A 20,918-nucleotide genomic window follows, 5' to 3' on the forward strand; every position below is an offset into this window, starting at 1 on the left:
TTTTCCTCTCCCTTTCCCTTTTCACAGTGGGGGAGGCTCCTGAACCCTGTAACCTGAAAGGGTAGCTCTGGCAGTAAGGCACTGGTCATGCTTCCTCCTGTACTTGAGATAAAGCAAGCTAACCCCCTGGCCTGGAGGAGATGGCGCCCTGACCTGCTTATTGAGCAGCTGGCACTAGCCTGGGTCAAGAGGGCTCCAGATGGGCTGGTGTGTGTGGTCTCGGGTCCTGGGCTGCAGAGAGGCTAAGATATCAGGAGAGGGAGCTACAGATCAGGAGTAGATGAAACAGGCGTTTCCCAGCTCCTAGAAGGTAGGTCATCAAGCCCCAGACTAACATTCCATCCCACATTCCTTATAACCAAATGTTGCAGTGACATCTCTGACTATACTTCTATGCTGATGCTTCTGGGGGTGGAGAAAGGTGGAGGAGGGAACTGGATGGATGATGTGAGTGCTGGGACAGAGTGGTTGCAGTTTCCCAGAGGTTGGAGTCCCTGATGTCTACTTTCCCAGGACAGCTGGGACCTTGTGAAAATCAGGAAAGGGACACATGGAGGAAGAATGAAGAGCCTTGTGCTCATGACTCAGAGATGCTCAGACAAGGGTGGTGGCCTTATGAGGGGATGACCTTGTGATAAGAGGGAACAAGAGCTAAAGCTGGAGGCAGAACTTTGAGATGGGGGGTGTCAGAGGGGCTTTTCTGAAATGTGAAAGTGAATACATGGGCAGATTTTGCAATATCATGCAGCCTGCTGTCTTCTCCAGTCTCTGCTCTCCAACCCCCACCCCACCCCATGCTTCCTCCCCATCTTTCACCACGTTCGTTTTCTGTTTCTGCTTTCCCCGTCCTCCATCCTGTTCCTCCACAGCCTCTGTCCACTCCCTTTTCCCTCTCTTCCCTGGTGCCCTGTTCATCTGTTTCAATCCCTCTGGCTGCCTGCCCTGGCCTTCTGTCCTTCTGTCCTCTGATGTGGGGCCCATGGGAACTGGAGTTCACAGCAAAACAGGAAGAGCCTGTGAGCAGGAAACTGGGAGCAGGGCAGGGGGTGAACAACCAGCAGTAACCTCAGCTCCTCGCCTCCCACATCTGGACTGAAGCATCCCCAGGGCTCTCTGTCCCTCCCACTGCAGCCCTGGCTTCTTCCATCTTGGTGCTTCACTGGTCCAGCAGACCTGAGAGGCAACCAGACAAGAATATTCCTGGACTCTGATACAGGAGAAAGAGCACAGGGACTAGAGTGAGGACATCTGGATTCTGACCCCAGTTTGGTCACTAGCTCTGTGTGGTCTTGGAAAAGGCTATCCCATGAGCTCAGTGCACTCTGTAAAATGGTGCTCCTGTTACTTACCCTCCCTCCCTCTTGGGGCTGCTTTAAGGACCAAAGGAGATAGCGAGGGATTTGCATGTGGAAACAAGCCCTGGAAGGTTAATAGTGTACAGATTCAAGATGATGGGAAGACCTATAGTTGAAAATATTGGAGGTGAAAACAGCTACCCTCGAACACTTACTATGTGCCACACCTTGTGCTATGTGCATTTACTTGTGACAACCTTATGTGGCAAAAATAATTATCATCCCTTATTTTAAAGATAGGGAATCAGATTCAGAGACATTATGTAACTTATCAGGATCACACAGCTACTAAGAGAAGCAAAGGGAGGATTTGAATCCAAAATCTGAGCGCAGAGCTCAGGTGCTAAATCAACAAGATGAGATGGATCTGACTAGAGTTAACAAGTGTGGAAGAGGATCATTCTTTTTCTTGTTTACCTATTCATTTAACAAACAGGAACATAGTACCCACTCTGTTGCCTGCTCTGTGCTAGGCCCTGTTCTGTGAGCTACAGGGGAGATAAAATCAATAAAACATGGTATCTACCTTCGGGGATGGATCTCCCATTCTAGGTAGCAAGGCAGGATAGCTATGGCTCTAGTCTCAGCAGATGCTGGATAGAACCTACCATCACTGCCGATGGAACCATTCCCAGTTGTGAGAACCTGCATACATGTTCCCGGGTCCACCGTGGACTGGCATCTGGGTCACCTGCCATCTCTGCCCCTACCCCCATCACAGGCCTGCCACTGCTCTTCACCTGGCTACTTCACATCTCGGTGGCCCCCTGCAGGGTACCAACACTCAGACACCCTGGGAGGATAAGCACCTGCTTCTCCACCCCTGGAGTTCTACCAGTGTGGCCGAGGCCTGGGGTGAGTGGGGAGAGCCTTTTGGCCTCATCCCAGAAGCAGAGGAGGAGGAGGGAGGCTGGGAAAGCAGGCTGGGGCTCGGTGTCGCAATTCTGGGCAGTGCCGGGACCTTTGCTCTAAGAGGTGTCTATGGAGGGGAGGGAACACCGACTCTGAATGCTGCCGGGATTGGGGTAGGGGTGCCTGGTAGGTAGTCCTTCTGTAAGAGCAGCTAAGAGCCACCGGGGTGAGGAGAGGAAGGGGAGAGACGTGGAACTGGGCTGGTCTACAGGGAAATGTGACTGTCATGGTTGGGGGCAGGGGGGCAGGGGTGAGGCTGGGCTGAGGGGGCGGGCAGGCTGGGGAGGAGTCACCATGGTGGGGAAGCTGCCTCCTGGGTGTGGGGGACGGCGGCCAGGGCTCCGGTCAGTTGTCTCCGGTCTGCCTAGCAGGAAGGAGAAGTGGCCCGACCCCTTGGCAGTCCCTCCCCTCAGCCTTTCCCCACAGTACTTCCCTGGGGCTCCCGTCCCTCACTTGCTCAGCTCCGACTCTGCCAGCGTGAGGCCTCCAGACCAGGGATTGCACCATCCTCCCCTCCCAGCAAGGGGGCTCCAGAGACTGCACCAGCCAGGAAGTCTGGTGGCTTGGGGATTCGGTGGGTCCACTCCTCAGCACTGGCCTGGGGCTCTGTGTGAGTCTGGAGTGGGAGGGGGTCACCCTGTAGAACTTAGGGGTCTCTGGGGAGAAGCGAAGGACGATGATGGTGATGGCAGCCCAGGCAGCAATAGGATAATAATTCCCGAGGGGTTCTGGGGGAAGGGGTCCTGGCTGTGGGATGGAGTGACTCCTAGAGGCAGGAGGTTTGTGCTGGGGCCCTGGAAAGTGACAGCACTGAGGGCGTCTGACAAGCAGTGAGTTTCACTGGGCGAGTGAGCCTCAATCCCATGCCCTAGTCCTGGCCAATTTTGGCTGTCCCCCGTCCTGGAGTGAGGGGAAGGGCTCTGAGAGAAGCTGGGCAGACATGCCCAAACCCTCTGTGATAGCCTGGAAGGGCCCCTGGGGAGAAAAGGCAGCAAGGTGGCCAACAGCTAAGACTTTGAAGTCAGAGACCAGAATTGGAATCTTGGCTCTACCATTGCCTAACTGTGTGGCAATAGGCAATTTACTTAATCTCTCTCTTTTTTTTAAGATTTCATTTATTTATTTATGAAAGACACAGAGAGAGAGAGGCAGAGACACAGGCAGAGAGAGAAGCAGGTTCCATGCAGGAGTCTGATGTGGGACTAGATCCCAGGACTCCAGGATTGTGCCCTGGGCGGAAGGCAGACGCTCAACCGTTGAGCCACCCAGGTGTCCCTACTTAATCTCTTTAAACCTCAGTTTCCTCATCTATAAAATGGGCATAAGAATAGCCATGACATCCTAGGCATATCTAGGGGAAGGCATAGAAAGCTTTAGCACAGGCTGCTGGATACATACACAGCAAGTGAATGTTAGCGGGTGTATTAGTACTCATAGGATTGGGTAGAGAAGGTTGCTGAGGCGAGAAAGGAGCCCAGTTCTGAAGACTGTAACGTGGGTCATTCCTGCAGGACAGCCTCCTTGGTAATGTCCAGGGCTCCAGGAAGAGATGTCTTTGTGGCTGGAGGCCCCTGTGCCTGACGCTTCTCCTGGTAAGCCACTTCACTCCAGCCCTCTCTGCATTCAGGGCCCAGGTCCTCTCCTCCCTCAGGAATCAGCCTCCTGCCATCCCCTGGAGGGCAGCCCAGAGTTGATTTTGGTATTGCTTGCCTCCTGCCCGGACTGCCTGTCCGTGGGTCTGGTGCCGGTCCTTCTCAGCGTGGGCTTGCTGCTGGGGAGAGTTGGCATGTCTAGTGCTTACCAGCACTGGCTTTGAAGAGCGCTGAGCTCTGCAGTGGACGCACGCCAGCCCCTCAAGGGGACGAGAGTTAACATCCTGAGATGCAGGGGGACTACAAGTGACCAGCCCAAGAGCCCTACAAACCCCAGGGTCCTGAAGCCTGCGCCAGCATTTTGCTGCCCTCTAGGGGTAGAGATAAGTTTCCAGTTTCCCAGAAGAACGTGGAGGAAGGGGATGGGAGGGACCTGAGACCCCCTTGTGCCTCTCTTTTGGGGGGCCCAGACTCGGCAGCGGAGCTGTGGGAGCCCGACACACAGGATGCCAGCAGCCAGGCGCTGGGAGGCAACGACTGCATCCTTGGGGAGGAAGCCGGCACTCCCCAATCTGCTGGGGGCTCTCTGGGGGCAGGGCTGCAGGCAGCAGAGCCCACTGTCCTGCTCCCCGGAGTGGATACCCCTCCAGAATCTGCAGGTGAGGAGCTGTTGGATTCGGAGGCGGTAGGGGCCCCCTGGATCTGCGAGGGGTACCTTGGGGCTATTTACCCCTATAAGATCATGGTTAAGTCCAAAGGCTTCGGGTTCTATTAGACCCGACTGATCCAAGTGTGAATTTTGTCTCCACTTTGGGCCTTTCTGAGCCCGTTTCCTTATTTGTGAAATGGAAATAGTAAATAGTACGTGTCTGCTAACGGTTGTGAGGTCGATGCACATAAAGGGCTTGAGCAGGACCTAGGATGTATAGCACTTGGCACCTGAGACCTACTTTCTCATAACGGACAAGACAGCCTACTGTGAAGGGAACAAAGGTCACTGGGCGCTCCGGGCCATGGCCATCTGGGCACCGAGCTTTTTCCTTGGAGAAGAACATTAATAGGCTCTCCCCTGTACCCAGAGCTCCGTCCACAGAAGCGGAAAAAGGGGCCAGCCCCCAAAATGCTGGGGAACGAGCTGTGCAGTGTGTGTGGGGACAAGGCCTCTGGCTTCCACTACAATGTGCTGAGCTGCGAGGGCTGCAAGGGATTCTTCCGCCGCAGCGTCATCAAAGGGGCACACTACGTCTGCCACAGTGGGGGCCACTGCCCCATGGACACCTACATGCGTCGCAAGTGCCAGGAGTGCCGCCTTCGAAAATGCCGCCAGGCTGGCATGCGGGAGGAGTGTGAGTGTCTGGGGATGGGAGTGGGGGGAAGAGGCTGATGGGCAAGGGGTGCCAGGGTGTGAGGCCAGAGAGGCAGCTGAGCCTGCAGGGCCTAAGTATGGATTAGTATCTCTTCCTTGCCTTTACCCAATGCTCTCGGCTTTTCTGGAGCCTCAGACCACCCCTCTGCCCCATCCTGGCTGCTCATTTCCCCTCCTCATGTCACACGACCGTGTCCTTAGGCGTCTTGTCAGAAGAGCAGATCCGCCTGAAGAAACTGAAGCGGCAAGAAGAGGAACAGGCTCAGGCCACATCCATGCCCCCCAGGGTGTCCTCACCTCCCCAAGTCCTGCCCCAGCTCAGCCCAGAGCAACGGGGCATGATTGAGAAGCTGGTGGCTGCCCAGCAACAGTGTAACAGGCGCTCTTTTTCTGACCGGCTTCGGGTCACGGTAACCAGGGGAACTGGGGAAAGGGGGCTGTGCCCAGAGCACTGGTTGGCTCCTTGATATCTGACTCAGTGTAGTTCATTTTTTCCATCCTTGCCCTTCTGGGTAGCCTTGGCCCATGGCACCAGATCCCCAGAGCCGGGAGGCCCGTCAGCAGCGCTTTGCCCACTTCACCGAGCTGGCCATCGTCTCTGTGCAGGAGATCGTTGATTTTGCCAAACAGCTGCCTGGCTTCCTGCAGCTCAGCCGGGAGGACCAAATCGCCCTGCTGAAGACTTCTGCGATCGAGGTGGCTGGCGAGGCCAAGGGGTGAAGGGAGAACCAAAGCGGGACTGTCTCTGGCAGGGGCTTCCAGACAGCTGGGTGGGGAGCGCAGGTGCCCCATGCCAAGACCGGCCTTCCGAGCCCCTGTTTGAGGTCTGCTGCTTGTGTGCAGGTAATGCTTCTGGAGACATCTCGGAGGTACAACCCTGGGAGTGAGAGTATCACGTTCCTCAAGGATTTCAGTTATAACCGGGAAGACTTTGCCAAAGCAGGTAAGGACCAAGATCAAAAATGGCTTGGGCGGGGTGGAAAGACACTTCTTGTCATCGGGCTCATAGTGACTACAGAGACACAGGCCCAGGCTTTGGGTGGCTGTACGGGAAGGCTCCACTTGTTTTTCCAAGATAGAAAGTCAGAGTGGTGTTAGGCCTCTCTCAGCTGATCCAAATAGACTTCTGTTCTCTGTTGCATTTGCCCAGTGGTCTTCACACACAGTGTTTCAAGGAGCCTGGCCTGTGGGTGGGGGCTTCCATAGACGTGTCACCTTAGAGGAGGATCAGTGACACAGGAATGTCCTTCATGCTCTCTAGCCAAACGAGAAACCATTTCTTTTTTAAGATTTCATTTATTTATTCATGAGAGACACAGAAAGGCAGAGACATAGGCAGAGGGAGAAGCAGGCTCCTCTCAGGGAACTTGATGTGGGATTTGATCCTAAGACCCTGGGATCACGACCTGAGCCAAAGACAGATGCTCAACCTCTGAGCCACCCAGGTGTCCCAAGAAACTCCATTTAATATTGTGCTTCTGCATAATGTTTTGCTTGAAGAAAAGATTTCACAGCTAGGAAAAAAAAGAGCTTGAAAAGCACTGCACTGAGCCTTTTAGTATCTACTGATGGACTTGGTTGTGCTTTTTGAGGATCTTGGGGACTGATTTTCCCCCCTACTCTTTTTCAGTTGCTTTTTCTGATAAGTTGTGGAACAGAAGCTGAAACATGGCAATTGTAGGGCAGTTTTCGGATAAGAGTGAACACTCCCATCCCCGTGCTGCACCTGGAGTGTTTTCTCCAAGAATTAGTTCCCAGGACTTCTCTTTGCTCCTTGCTTGCAGGCTAAGCAGTGTTGGTTTCCTCATATTCAGTTGCTGGTAATGTTTGTGTTATAGGGGGGCAGTGGTGGGAAAGAATGGAATGCTCACAGGGTTTTGGAGGGACTAGAACTTCAGCTCAGCAGGAGACTGAGTAGTTTATTTATTTATTTTTTTAAAGAGCTTGTCACTTTTTTTTTTAAATCTTTTTTTTTAACATTTTTATTTATTTATGATAGTCACAGAGAGAGAGAGAGGCAGAGACACAGGCAGAGGGAGAAGCAAGCTCCATGCACCGAGAGCCCGACGTGGGATTCGATCCCGGGTCTCCAGGATCGCGCCCTGGGCCAAAGGCAGGCGCCAAACCGCTGCGCCACCCAGGGATCCCGAGACTGAGTAGTTTAACACATGAGTGAGTGGGTCTGTAAAATAGGGCTTATGCTGTGTCTCCATTCTCAGGGCTGGCAGGTCCTGGTTTCCAGGGCAGAACTTATAAAGTCCTCTCTTTTTTCTGGCGACACAGACCAGCTCATGTGCCTCTTGTTCCCACACAGGCCATCCAGTGAGCTTTCTAGAAAGGCCTCCTTAAACAACAGGGCATGGCCGAGGTCTATTGGCATCTCTTGCCTTCTGTAGTGCCAGGTGTGCCCCTGAATTGTGTAGGCACCTAATGGGGCAACTTGAGGACTTTTTCCAGCTTTAAAACCCAGCCTTGCTTCCTTTATCTGCCTGTTCCCCAAATGCTGCTTCCCCAGCCCTTCCAAAGCATGGTCTCCTCCTCATCCTTCCTAACATCCTCCTTTCTAAACCCTTTGCCATTCTCATGTGAAGAGTGTTCCTTCAGCACTTGCAGAATTGTGCCATCTGAATCTGCACCTATTTATAGATTCATTTATATAAGCAGTTTCGAACCATCATGTTTGGCTTTTTTAAAAAAAGATTTTATTTATTTGACAGCAAGAGAGCACAAGCAGGGGGAGCAGCAGGCTCCCCACTGAACAAGGAGCCCAAGGTGGGGCTCCATCCCAGGACCCTGGGATCATGACCCGAGCGGAAGGCAGACACTTGACTGAGCCACCCAGGTGCCCCTCATGTTTGCCTTTCATTTCTTTTTTGTCAGTGAGGTCTTGGGTAGGAGGAGCAGGGGCTCTCTTTTGTCAGATCTCCGTCCTTCTGTACATCCACTACCATATGCTGCATGCAGTGGACAGCTAAAGATGTGCACGCACAGTGCTGGAGGTGTCCATTCAGCAAGCGTGAGCAGACCTGGCAGGGTACACAGCACAACTCCAGAACCTACTCATCCTCTCTGTACAAAGGGGCCGTTCACAATTTGAGGTTTAACACCTCACCAAGAAAGGCTTTATAAAATGGCGCTTGTCCATTAAATGTCTCAACACACACTTGATAAACATCAGGGTGAAAGTGCAGGAAGTGACTAATCAAGAAGCCTCAAATGGAAAAGTTAGCAGATGGTTGCTAAAAGAAATCAGAAAGCCTGGGGGACAGGGAGGGGTGGGGAGACTTTGTGATGGCAGAAGTGTGCTCTAGATGTTATGACTTTAGGTCATGGTGTGTTGGACTTCACTCTCAGCAAAAAGACTGGTTCTATTTTTTAAGTTTTATTATTTATTTAACAAACGCTTATATAGGAGTTACCATTCTAAGGACCCATTATGAGGTTGGTGCTGTTATTATCTTCCATTTTACAGATGGAAAAACCAAGGCCCAGAGAGTTTAGATAACTTATGTAAGGTCACGCAGCCTAATAAATGGCCAAGCCAGGGCTCAAACCCAGGCAGTCCGATGCCACAGTCCATGCCCTCAACCACATTGCTGTGTTCCTGCTGGGACGTGAAACATGAGGCATATCTCTAGTATTCAAATAAGGCCAATTGCCAGTGAAAAAGTTTTCTTTGAAAACAAAAACAAGAGTTTTTCTATTTCTAGTAATGTGGGGCCCCGGAGAATTGCAGTAATAGCAGGTATTATCATTTAACTCAGTACCTCCTTGTGTGCCAAACACAGCACTATACATGCTTTGCATGCTTTGTGATTTAACCGTCACAACAGTCTTAGAAGTTCAGATATTCCCATCTCACAGATGAGGCTTAGAAAAGAAACTTGCCTAATGTTACCCAGCAGAGCCCTGGAGACTTCTTAGTTCCTAATAGTTCCCATAAGTTAAGGAGTTGGAGGAGAGAAGGAAGTTCCTGCTGCTGGTGCTGCACGCCCCACTCCCTTCTTCCTCCCCAGGGCTGCAGGTGGAGTTCATCAACCCCATCTTCGAGTTCTCCAGAGCTATGAATGAGCTGCAACTCAATGATGCCGAGTTTGCTTTGCTCATTGCCATCAGCATCTTCTCTGCAGGTGCGATGAGGGGCAGAAGGGAAAAGGAGCAAGAGACTTGCATCAAGTGGGGCTGCAGGCCCCATAGGGCAGGAATTGTGGGAGTGGGAGCCCTCCATTGTTGTGCTACCTGGGAGAGGGTGGGGCATGTCCCTATTTGGGGGGTGTGATTTGGGGTGTGGCACTGAGACCCTGGCCACACCTGCTCCTGACCTCTGTTGGTGACCTATAGATCGGCCCAATGTGCAGGACCAGCTCCAGGTAGAAAGGCTGCAACACACTTATGTGGAGGCCCTGCATGCCTACGTCTCCATCCACCACCCCCACGTGAGTCTCCCCAAGTCGCCTCCTGTTCTCCTCCCCACAGGCTCATCCCCAGACACCCCTACTTCCCCTTCAAGTATCCTTCCCTGACTACATTTTGCACAGCTAGTTCTCTACCCATCCCACAATTCCCCTATCCTTGCCCCCCTTCCCTGGGGAGAGACAGACACTATACTTGTCTCTCTCCTTCCCTCAGGACCGACTGATGTTCCCACGGATGCTAATGAAACTGGTGAGCCTCCGGACACTGAGCAGTGTCCATTCAGAGCAAGTGTTTGCACTGCGCCTGCAGGACAAAAAGCTTCCCCCGCTGCTCTCTGAGATCTGGGATGTGCACGAATGACTGCTCTTCCCCCCCATATCTTCTGTTTTCTGAGGCACCTGCCTGCTTCCTAGAGGTGAAGCAGATGGAGAAGGGCAAACATTCCTGGGAGCTGGGCAAAGGAGATCCTCATTGTGGCATTAAAGGAGAGTCAAAGGGTTGGGAGTCTGTGGCTGCTGGGCTGTGAGGGTCCTGCCAACACTGTGCTCTATTTGAAGACTGTACTGAACCCAACCAAGTGAATGGATCTGGGGGCCACTTTGCACAAGGTTTTCCAGGGCCCTGCCCGTCCTGCCTCCACCGCTTCCTGTTTTCCCCACAGGGCCCCAAGAGAAATTCTCCACTGTCATTCTGCGGCTCAGCCATAAATGCCTCGGGGCTGCCTCACTGATAGGTCTGGCGCCGTGTGTACAGAAAGACCACAAGGAAGACAGAATGAGAGAAACTATTTCTGGACCCTGCGGGTGGGGGCATGGCCATTGGTGTGGAAACCGTCCTTTAGGGTCCACCTCCAGACGCTTAAGAGGGAGACAAACCACAGTAACAGCCTTGGCAGTGAGAGGGGACCTCCTTCAACTAAGCCCGCCCTACTGCGGTTTAGATGCCCCCTTCCCCTTTAATGATCCAGGTGGGATAGGGTTCTCTTTCTCAGGGGGGAAGGGGGGTGAATTTTCAGCACAAACACCCCAGCCATGCATGCACCTGTTTTCGTGCGCGCTCTCGTAATGCCTCGGGTTTTCCGTTGGTACCTTAAAAAAAAAAAAAAAAAAAAAAAGGGAGGGCCAACAGTCAGTCCTGTAGGGCCCCAGGCCCTGAGGACCGCGAAGGAAAGTGCCTTGAGGCCAGGGGAGGGTTGGGGCTGTCAGAGGGACTGGACTCCATTTCCCAGCGGGTACCGCGGCACCGTTCACGCCCCCTGCGCTCTGCGCGCTCCCGTGTAGGTGAGCCGGCGGCCACGCCTTCCGGCCTCGGCTCCCACCCCCCCGCCGTCCGTGAGTTGGTAGGCTCCACCTCCGGGCCCGCAGGCTTTGCAGCCCAGGCTGCCGGGCACTTCCAAGCCGCTAGCGGGGGGGGGGGGGAGTGGGGGGGGTTGAGGTGTGGGTGACGCTCAGAAAGTCTCAGGAGCAGTTTTATGTTGAGAAGCCGCTTCCACGTTAGTCCACGGTTCGTCGAAAGGGGCTCTCTCACCACGTCAAATTAAAATCCCTTTGTGCAACCTACACAAAAGGTATCCCTTTGGGTCCTCCCCGTGGCACGCTTGGCGCTGGGCCGGCCCAGCGCTCCCCGTCGCCTTCCCACTCCCCCACGGATAGGTGTGTGCGTAGCCGCCTTTCTCCCGAGATTGGCTCCACCCTTCAGCGGACGGCTTGGTGCAGCCCCGTCCCCCCGTGGTGCGTGGTACGGCCCCCGGCCCCCTCAGCCTCCCCCCTCCCTCACGGGCTCCGAGTGGTACGCGCCCCCCGGTGCAGACGCGGAACTGGCGCGCGCGCTCCGAGCGGGCTGGGGCTGGCGCCGGCGAGCTTCCGACGCTCTGCTGCCGGGGCCGTGTGGCTGGGCCTGGCCGGCGCCCCACGGCTCGGGAGGTAGGAAGGTCCGGGCCCTGGAACGGTCTGGGGACGGGGCTCTCCGGGGGAAACGGGCACCAGGGGAAGCCACTTCTGAGGAGGCCCTCAAGGAGTTGGGGGGGCGGGGGTCGCGGAGGGAGGGGGCGGGGCTAGGACTGAGGGCGCTCGGGGCTGCCGAGGGGGTGCGCGCCGGCGCCCCGGGCTCTGCTCTGCTCGCCGCGGCGGGCCTCGATTCCTGCCGGGGTGGCCGGGGCGCGGGTTCGGGGCGGGGGCGGGGCGAACTGTCCAGCAGGTGAGGGGGCGGGCGGGGCTGTCTTGCCGGAGGACCGAGCCGGGATAAGCACCTGGCGCGCGCTCGTGTGCACGCACACCCTATATTTGATCACGATTCGGAGACCATGTGTGGTCTTTTCGAAAAAGAAAAAAAAATTTTTTTTTTGGTGTTTCAAAACTGGAGTCGAGACACTGTTTAATCTTTCCTGCAGCTGCTTGCCTCCTCATCCTCGTGCATCTTTCAGTTCCACCTCTTCCTGTCCCCCCACCCCTTCTCCAACCCTGCCTATTGCCTGCCTGCCTTATTGCTCTCTTTCTCCCCCAATGCTGACTAGTCTGTGCTGATGCGCTTGCAAGGTCACTGCCTGGGTAGGAGAGGCGAGAGCCTCCTGTTGTGCTCACGTCAGCAAAGATGTCATATCGCTCTCCGGTTCCTGTGGTTTTACTATGACATCCTGCCCCACACGAGGGACTAGTCCAAAGCGTTGATTATCGTGGCCATTCGTAGGCTGAAAATTCAGAGAACTTAAAAGAGCTATGGATTCTAAATCAGCGTCTGGATGGTGAAGTAGGACTTCAGCAGATAGGTATGCGTTTTCAGCGTGACGCCTTTGGAATATAGGAGCTGAGAACCAGGGACCCCCCCACCCCCATTAGTAAAAACATGGTTGAGGCAAAAGGCAGAGTCTGAAGCTGGGTTGATACGAAAACAGGATGTGAGTTATAGGTGATATCAGAGTCTTTATGAAAAAGGGAGAGAATGGGGAGAAAAGCCTTGGTTATCTCTGCAATCTGAATAACCAGAGGCAGTAACTGTTGATGAGAGATGAAGTGTGGCTAAAATTCTTTTCTATCACTAGTGCTGAAATAGTCACAAGATCTCAGGGGCCTTGTGATTCTAGAGGGAGATGAACATGGTAGAGCATGATAATGACTTGAGTTTTATCAACTGATTCTCAGTGGCAGGGCCGTTCTCCCACCAAGGCTAGAGGCCTGATGCCCTAAGATGTTAGTAGAAGATGCTTTAGCTGTGATCTTTGAGATTTTGGCCGGAAAGGGCTCTTGATTTTCAGTGTAAACATAGATTTCAAGGCTTAGCCTTGAGCTGTGGCCTTGTAAATTCAGTTTTACTTTAGGATACATTGGCTCTCACCCTAAGCATTTTCCATATAATTATAGGAAGAATTATGCTTTTTACCCATGTCCCGTTTGATTTCTCTATTTCCCTCCCCTTCTTACTCTGCTTGGGAGGAGCAGAGATCAACTTTATAACAGTGCCCACCTTCTGCAGTTTGCTCATGACTCCGTGGCACTGCAGAGAACCAAAGGACTTTTTGGATGGTGGTGATACCTAGAAATGAGTATATGGCATGCATAGAAACTTGGTTATTGGTTGCATGGAAAGAAGATATTTTCTCTCTCAAAATTCAGAACTAGAACAAAGTACAAACTAAAAATCGTTTGGAGAGAAGATAGCCTCATAGTTAGCAGGCGCTGTCAGTGGAAGAGGTGTCTCTAGATTCAAGGAGAATGAATTGTTATGGGCCCTGGCCGACTCTGGAGTAGCAGCTGCTAGCACTGTGCGGTCACCAAGCAGGGGAGGGGCTGTGCCTATGCTATAAATAGTTCTGGGAGCCAGAGTCGCTATGGAGACAATACCGAATCCTATTACCTGCAGGTCCTCTATTGGGAGCAAGAGAAGGGAGGGAGCAGTATTTTGAGGATTTGAGAGTATTGCAGAGCAGTCTATTTATTATTAAGTAGGGAAGAAAAAAGATAGAACTTCTCATTATCTAAATCAAATAGGACCTTAAGCATACAGGGATTGTGCATGTCTGGGTATGGGAGTACACGCAGCAGCCGAGAAGGGAGTGGCGTGTGTGTGTTTGTGTATGTAGGGTTATGGTAATATTCGTGGTAGTATAGCGAAGGAGGTCTTAGTGTGGCCGTGTGTGGAGCACAGAGGTAGAATCCTTATGCACTGAAGATAGCCTTGTAGTGGAGTGAAACATTTTATTTAGAGAAGTGTATGGAGACCCAACAGGTCATAAATTATAATTAAGACCATGTAAGCTTTTCCTAATTTTTGGACTGTGGTTCAGAAATTCCTGTCAGTGCCTCTCCCTGCCCTTGCAGAAATTCTGTTATTTATGCATCTAATTCTTAATTTGTACAAGACGTACAAGGATCAAGTCTCATTTCTGTGTACTGTATTACTGATTCCAACTGTAGGGCTAGAATAGAGGAGAAAGACTATGATTCAGCACCAAGGGCAGAGCTAGTAGCGCTAGCCAGTGGGCCCCTTTCTTGCTTGAAGAGGGAAGAAAAATGGTTTAGAAGAAGCAGTTGGGGCATAGATATTCTTCATCTGAGAGTGCTCAGGGTAGAGTAGCCTGCTGTTGTTATCATCTGAATGCACAGAGCATACAGTTTTTATGGTAGTTTCACATGAAGCTGAATGCAGAATGTTGGAACAGAAAGTAATTAGGTTTTCATGTAGAGGTAGGAGTACAGATTAGTGCTGATTAGAGTCTGATTTGATCCTGATCCACTCTGGAGCTATCCTAAAAGTGACTTCGTTTTGTTATCATAATGACCGAGTCCAGATTAGACTAACTGGGTGTGTTATTCAGAAAGCACCAGGAGTGAGGCTGGAAGTGGGCTGCTTTGTAGGGATGGGGAGGTGAGCCATTATTTGTTCTAATTCTTGATATTTGACTCTGTGAGTTCATAAGCTTAGACCAAGTGCTAGGCTAGGAAAAGTGTCATGTTCTCCCATCTTTAGCACTAAAATGGAAGAGACCTTCTGACCTATGACCCTGGCTGGAATGAAGCTGAGAGGGATGCATCCCTTAGGCACAGCGGTGGATTTTATCAGTACTTTTTTTCCTATTGGACTTGAATTTTTAGATAACATCAGAATTCCTCCTGGGAACAGTGACTCCTTGTGTGGTGCCTTGAAGTTTCTCTGAGATGAACTGATGAATTGGAGCCATGGTGCAGAAGAAGAAGTTCTGTCCTCGGTTACTTGACTATCTCGTGATCGTAGGGGCCAGGTAACCAAGAAGAGACTGATTTTTATCTTGTCATTTGGGATGACCACAACATGTGTGATTATTTCTCTTCCCGATACCCACATTGTTTTGCATAACTCATTTGTCCCCTGTTATTTTTCCTTGATGGGAACATTGGTGCTAGTAGTGAAAACAGCAGTCAGGTGGATTGAGAGTATTGGCCAGAGGAACAGAGACAGAATGAAATTGGTCTTTTTTTTTTTTTTGAAATTGGTCTTATATAGCATCTTTGTGTTCTTGGGCAAATGTACTTTGTATACCTCAGTTTCCTTAATTTTTAAAAAAAAGTATGCTGTGCTCTTTCTCTACCTGCATATGCTCTGTTGGTAATTCATTAGCTGATATACCTTTAAAAGTGCTAATCATCTTAAAGTGTTAGTAATAATTCCATTGTTGTAATTTCCCTTGCATTTCAAGATAGGTATCTTCACGACAGCACAGACCTCATTTAGCCTACCAGCTAAATGTGGCAAGCAGCACCCATATTTTCCAAGGTCCTGCAGTTAGGTTACTTTATTCAAAATAGTATTTTAAGCTCTATTTCTGGACTGTGGTTAAAATTTGGAACGGCATCCTATCCCTTCAGGCTGCTGAATTTCTCTTTATGTTCTTCAGGCACCCAAGCAGTGATAGTGTGGCCCAGACTCCTGAATTATTACGGCGCTATCCACTGGAGGACCACGCTGAGTTTCCCCTGCCCCCAGATGTAGTGTTCTTCTGCCAACCAGAGGGCTGTCTGAGTGTGCGGCAGCGGCGCATGAGCCTGCGGGATGATACTTCTTTTGTCTTCACCCTCACTGACAAGGACACTGGAGTCACTCGTTATGGCATCTGTGTTAACTTCTACCGCTCCTTCCAGAAGCGTATGCCTAAGGACAAGGGGGATGGGGGGGCAGGGTCCCGTGGGAAGGAAGGACCCCGTGCTACTTGTGCCCCAGAAGAGATTGGCACTGAGAGCTCAGAGAGTGGCTTGTCCCTGCAGCCTCCCAGTGCTGACTCTGCCCCCCCTAATGTGACTCAGTCTCCTCGGGGCAAACCCCGGGCCAAGACGGGAAGCCGCTCCCGCAATAGTACTCTGACATCCTTGTGCGTGCTCAGCCACTATCCCTTCTTCTCCACCTTCCGAGAATGTCTGTACACCCTCAAACGTCTGGTGGATTGCTGCAGTGAGCGGCTGCTGGGCAAGAAACTAGGCATCCCTCGAGGTATACAAAGGTATGGTTTGCCACTGACACTTAGAAGAGAGGGAAGCAGTGAATGATGAGGTATTAATTGGTCTGTGAAGGGCAGGAAATTTCTTCTAAAGCCCGAGGTCCTTCATCTAGCTAGAATGAAGTGTTGTCTTAGATCTTGATGTATGTTTAAGAATAAACTTTTGTTTTAAAAAAAAAAATCAATCATTAAAAAAATAACCCGAGGTCCTTCATATACCTTTTATTTATTTATTTATTTATTTAAGATTTTATTTATTCATGAGACACAGAGAGAGAGAGAGAGAGAAAGAGAGGCAGAGACAGAGGCAGAGGGAGAAGGAGGCTCCATGCAGGGAGCCCGATGTGGGACTTGATCCCAGGACTCCAGGATCTGCCCTGGGCCAAAGGCAGGCGCTAAACCGCTGAGCTGCCCGGGCTGCCCCATATACCTATTTAAACACAGTATATTAGTGCTTCCTAAGGGAAATACTGGGGAATTAGACTTCCTAACACAGGACTGTTTGGAGCTCGATGTCTTATGCAGGCAGGACAATAAGTACTGCTATGTATACATTTTAACAGTGGTTCTCACTCTTGTACATACCCTCTGATCCTAGCCAAGCCCAGAGAGTGGGCATTTCCAGTTGTCATCATTTTTACTGTAAGGTTACACTGTGTTGCAGCGGGGTGTCAGCTCCTGGTGCTTACGTGTCTGTTTCCTGCTGTGTGCTCCTCAGGGACACTATGTGGCGCATCTTTACTGGATCATTGCTAGTGGAGGAGAAGTCAAGTGCCCTTCTTCATGACCTTCGAGAGATCGAGGCCTGGATCTATCGATTGCTACGCTCCCCAGTGCCTGTCTCTGGGCAGAAGCGAGTGGACATTGAGGTCCTACCCCAGGAGCTCCAACAAGCTCTGACCTTTGCTCTTCCAGACCCTTCTCGATTCACCCTAGTGGATTTCCCACTGCACCTTCCCTTGGAACTTCTGGGTGTGGATGCCTGTCTCCAGGTGCTAACCTGCATCCTGTTAGAGCACAAGGTGAGAGAGCCAGCTCTCTAGACCTTTAAGGACAGGGACTATGTCTTTTTCATATGTTTGTCTCTAGGAGGTAACATACACCAGGTACTCCGTTGGTGTGGGTTGAATTAAGGTACAATCAATGGAATGTATTCAGAGGATTGTCCACTCAGTCGAATTATCCTTAACCAGACTTACTTAATGCTTTGGAAATATCAGTAGTTCTGTTCCAATGAGTGGTCCTGGAACTGGGGGACCAAGGACCAGGAAGGTAAGGCATGGGGCAGAGATAATTGTGGAAACTGTGCTCGTGGAGCCCTAGGCATGGTGAAATGGAAATGAAATTATATAGCATTGGAAAAAGAAAGAAAGAGAGAAAGAGAGAGAGAGAAAGAGAGAGAGAGAGAAAGAAAGAAAGAAAAGAAAGAAAAGAAAAGAAAAGAAAAGAAAAGAAAAAAGAAAGAAAAGAAAAGAAAAGAAAGAAATTATAGCATTGGAAACTATTTTCTCATAAACCTTATTTATACTGCTGAATGATCCTTCTATGGCTTGTGGCAGGTGGTGCTACAGTCCCGAGACTACAATGCCCTCTCCATGTCTGTGATGGCGTTTGTGGCAATGATCTACCCACTGGAGTATATGTTTCCTGTAATCCCACTGCTGCCCACCTGCATGGCATCGGCAGAACAGGTGAGTTTCAGGCGTTTTCTGGCTTTGTCACCTCTATCTTCCAACTCTGTCCAGCTCTGAGGAAGAACAAACAATACCAAGAAGTTGTAAATCAGTACTCATCTTCAATCCCTTATTTTAACTTACCTGTCGGCAGAACATGACCTCATGTACTGATTTAATGGCAAAACCTATGCTTTTATGGTTTTTACTTACCGAAAGAAATGTTGGGGCACCTGGATGGCTCAGTTGGTTAAGCATCTGCCTTCAGCTCAGATCATGATCCCAACGTCCTGGGATGAGACCTGCATCAGGCTCCCTGCTCAGCGAAGAATCTGCTTCTCCCTCTTCCTCTGACCCTCCCCGCTGCTGCTTCTCTCTCTCTCTCTCTTTAAGATTTTATTTATTTATTCATAAGAGACACAGAAAGAGAGAGAAGCAGAGATACAGGCAAAGGGAGAAGCAGGCTCCATGCAGGGAGCCTGACGTGGGACTCAATCCCAGGACTCCAGGATTACACCCTGGGCCGAAGGCAGGCGCTAAACTGCTGAGCCACCCAGGGATCCCCCTGCCTCTCTAATCAATAAATGAAAAAAAAAATTTTTTTTTAAATTTTTTAAAATTTATTTATGATAGTCACACAGAGAGAGAGAGAGAGAGAGAGAGAGAGGCAGAGACACAGGCAGAGGGAGAAGCAGGCTCCATGCACCGGGAGCCCGACGTGGGACTCCATCCCGGGTCTCCAGGATCGCGCCCTGGGTCAAAGGCAGGCACCAAACCGCTGCGCCACCCAGGGATCCCGAAAAATATTTTTTTAAAAAAGTAAATGTTAATAATAATAGGCTACTGGCTACACTATTGCAGGTATTACATAATATGCAGAATATACATTGTTACCTTTCTAAAATTTAGAAAATTGTGAATACTGAAACACACCTACCCTCAAGAGTTTTGGAAAAGAGATTGTAGATCTACATTTCCTTATCTAAAAAAAAATCATGATTCATTAAGTGATCAAAATAGGTTTAGTTTTTGTTTCTTACTCTCTTTTTTCTTTCCACAGCTGCTGTTAGCTCCAACTCCGTACATCATCGGGGTCCCTGCCAGCTTCTTCCTCTACAAACTGGACTTCAAAATGCCTGATGATGTATGGCTGGTGGATCTGGACAGCAATAGGGTGAGGTTCTTGACTGAGGTATTAGAGTCTAGGACAGGATTGTGTGTGTGTATGTGTGTTTTCCTAGATTATTTCCAGGAAGGTCCTCAGTTGGGTGATCTCTCTTGTGTGACTCCTTGAAATCATTTTTTTACATGCTTAGCTTTTATATTATTGGCTTATGAGACCCTTGGTTAGGACTCAGAGGATTTAGTTTTGCCAGGATGAAGCTATATCTGGAGCAGCATGTGTTGTAGGACCACTACACCTAGGGTGTAGATCACCTAATGGTTTTCCTGGGGTATGGTTTCTGGTAAGTGGCTTTCAGTGAAGATTTAAAATGTATATTAGTAGTCTGTGATGTGAATACATTCAGACTTCGCCAGGAACCCTTATGTGTGTTCGTTGTAAAACTGTAAGAAAAAACACAGTCCTATTAAATAATATGTAGAGATAGTCACCAGCAACATTGAGGTATATTTCTTTCTATATGTATGTGTGCATATCTTATACGTATGTATATATATATATATGTATAAGTAAAATATATTTTCACATACGTGAAATATTCGGTATATAACTTCCTATTTCTGTTACTTACCCTTATGTAAGAAGAATTCCAGAACAGTTAAGTCTAAGATCATGCCTTTTATCTTTTTCCTGGTACAGGTGATTGCCCCCACCAATGCAGAAGTGCTACCAATCCTGCCAGAACCGGAATCATTGGAGCTGAAAAAGCATTTGAAGCAGGTGGGTGAAGAATGAAGAAAGGGAAGGGAGCAGTAGCCACTCTAGGACAGCTATCCTTTCAGACTCCAAGAGGAATAGAATTTCTTAGCTAAGAAGTATGTCCCATTTCTGGGTGTCAGAATGAATCTCAAAAAGGGCTTTTAGATTTTTTTTTTAAGATTGATTTATTTTGAGAGAGAGTATGTGCAAGGGAGAGGAAGACGGAGAATGCGGAGTCCAACATGGGGCTTGATTCCACCACCCTGAGATCATGACCTGAGCTGAAACCGAGAGTCGGACACTCAACTGACTGAGCCACACAGGCACCCCTCATGTCTACCATTCTTTATGGCTGTATAGCGTTCTCTCGGTCTTATCAGGAAGGAGCTAGTCATTTGGATAATTCCTTTTATATTTCCCTCTTGAATTGATCTTTAGGTCCCTGTAGAATGCTTTCTTTAAAAATTCCTCTCTTTGAGTAATCCTTTAAATACATTTTTCATTGATCAATATTCTTCCTCTTCTGCATGCTGAACACAGTACCTGAAGGTAAAATATGACAAGACTCCATTCATTTGCCCTTTTGTGTATGTTATTTGGGACTCCCAGTAGATGCCTCCGTTTTTCTTTTTAGGAATCCTTGTTCTCACTTGAAGGGTCTTCAGGAATCTCTGTATTGTCTTAGTTGCTCAGCAGTACCTCTAGTTACCTGTTTGGGTTTAAATGGGTCATTCTGTAGCATCCCTCTCCCTCTCACTTGCTTCATCCCTGCTGATGTAATAAGGTGTCTTGTTACTGCAGAGACTTGAGGATTGCAAGTTGAGGAAGTTCTCTGCATTCCTTTGCTGTGTTTTCATTCTTGATGATTGCTTTAGTATGATTAATGATATGGAAAGGTTGATATGTAGAATTGTACTTTAAATGTTTATAGGAAGGGGATCCCTGGGTGGCGCAGCGGTTTGGCGCCTGCCTTTGGCCCAGGGCGCGATCCTGGAGACCCGGGATCGAATCCCACGTCGGGCTCCCGGTGCATGGAGCCTGCTTCTCCCTCTGCCTGTGTCTCTGCCTCTCTCTCTCTCTGTGACTATCATAAATAAATAAAAATTTAAAAAAAAAAAAAAAATAAATAAATGTTTATAGGAAAAAAAAAATGTTTATAGGAGTTAAGATCCTTGGGCTCATTAATCCTGTATTCTTACCCCTGCTACTTAAAGTGTGGTCCATGGACCAGCAGTATTATTGCCTGCAGTTGTTAAAAG

General features: G+C 49.8%; 2 protein-coding genes across 65 annotated transcripts in view; both read left to right on the plus strand.

Annotated features, from left to right (window-relative positions):
- The window catches only part of NR1H3 (nuclear receptor subfamily 1 group H member 3), a 12,990-nt gene extending 2,850 nt beyond the window's left edge, over window positions 1-10,140 (plus strand). For 4 of the 15 annotated variants that reach the window (XM_072790681.1, XM_072790685.1, XM_072790684.1 and 1 more), the window contains 11 exons: window positions 2,077-2,210; window positions 2,639-2,841; window positions 3,779-3,859; window positions 4,330-4,518; window positions 4,939-5,205; window positions 5,427-5,635; window positions 5,742-5,921; window positions 6,069-6,168; window positions 9,242-9,355; window positions 9,567-9,661; window positions 9,855-10,140. In XM_072790681.1, the coding sequence (XP_072646782.1) occupies window positions 3,817-3,859; window positions 4,330-4,518; window positions 4,939-5,205; window positions 5,427-5,635; window positions 5,742-5,921; window positions 6,069-6,168; window positions 9,242-9,355; window positions 9,567-9,661; window positions 9,855-10,001 (1,344 nt within the window). In that variant the 5' untranslated portion in view covers window positions 2,077-2,210; window positions 2,639-2,841; window positions 3,779-3,816 and the 3' untranslated portion in view covers window positions 10,002-10,140. Of the gene's footprint in view, window positions 1-2,076; window positions 2,211-2,242; window positions 2,394-2,638; window positions 2,878-3,778; window positions 3,860-4,329; window positions 4,519-4,938; window positions 5,206-5,426; window positions 5,636-5,741; window positions 5,922-6,068; window positions 6,169-9,241; window positions 9,356-9,566; window positions 9,662-9,854 lie in introns of those variants that run through there. The other 11 variants (XM_072790695.1, XM_072790682.1, XM_072790692.1 and 8 more) reach the window with 11 other exon arrangements.
- A 1,264-nt stretch (window positions 10,141-11,404) lies between these two features.
- The window catches only part of MADD (MAP kinase activating death domain), a 41,684-nt gene continuing 32,170 nt past the window's right edge, over window positions 11,405-20,918 (plus strand). For all 50 annotated transcript variants that reach the window (XM_072790616.1, XM_072790617.1, XM_072790630.1 and 47 more), the window contains exons 1-7: window positions 11,405-11,563; window positions 14,729-14,874; window positions 15,508-16,107; window positions 16,823-17,126; window positions 17,664-17,795; window positions 18,838-18,951; window positions 19,600-19,680. In XM_072790616.1, coding sequence (XP_072646717.1) covers window positions 14,813-14,874; window positions 15,508-16,107; window positions 16,823-17,126; window positions 17,664-17,795; window positions 18,838-18,951; window positions 19,600-19,680 — 1,293 coding nt within the window. In that variant the 5' untranslated portion in view covers window positions 11,405-11,563; window positions 14,729-14,812. The remainder of the gene's footprint in view (window positions 11,564-14,728; window positions 14,875-15,507; window positions 16,108-16,822; window positions 17,127-17,663; window positions 17,796-18,837; window positions 18,952-19,599; window positions 19,681-20,918) is intronic.

This window comes from Canis lupus, chromosome 21 (assembly GCF_048164855.1).
Source record: "Canis lupus baileyi chromosome 21, mCanLup2.hap1, whole genome shotgun sequence".
Lineage (NCBI taxonomy): Eukaryota > Metazoa > Chordata > Mammalia > Carnivora > Canidae > Canis > Canis lupus.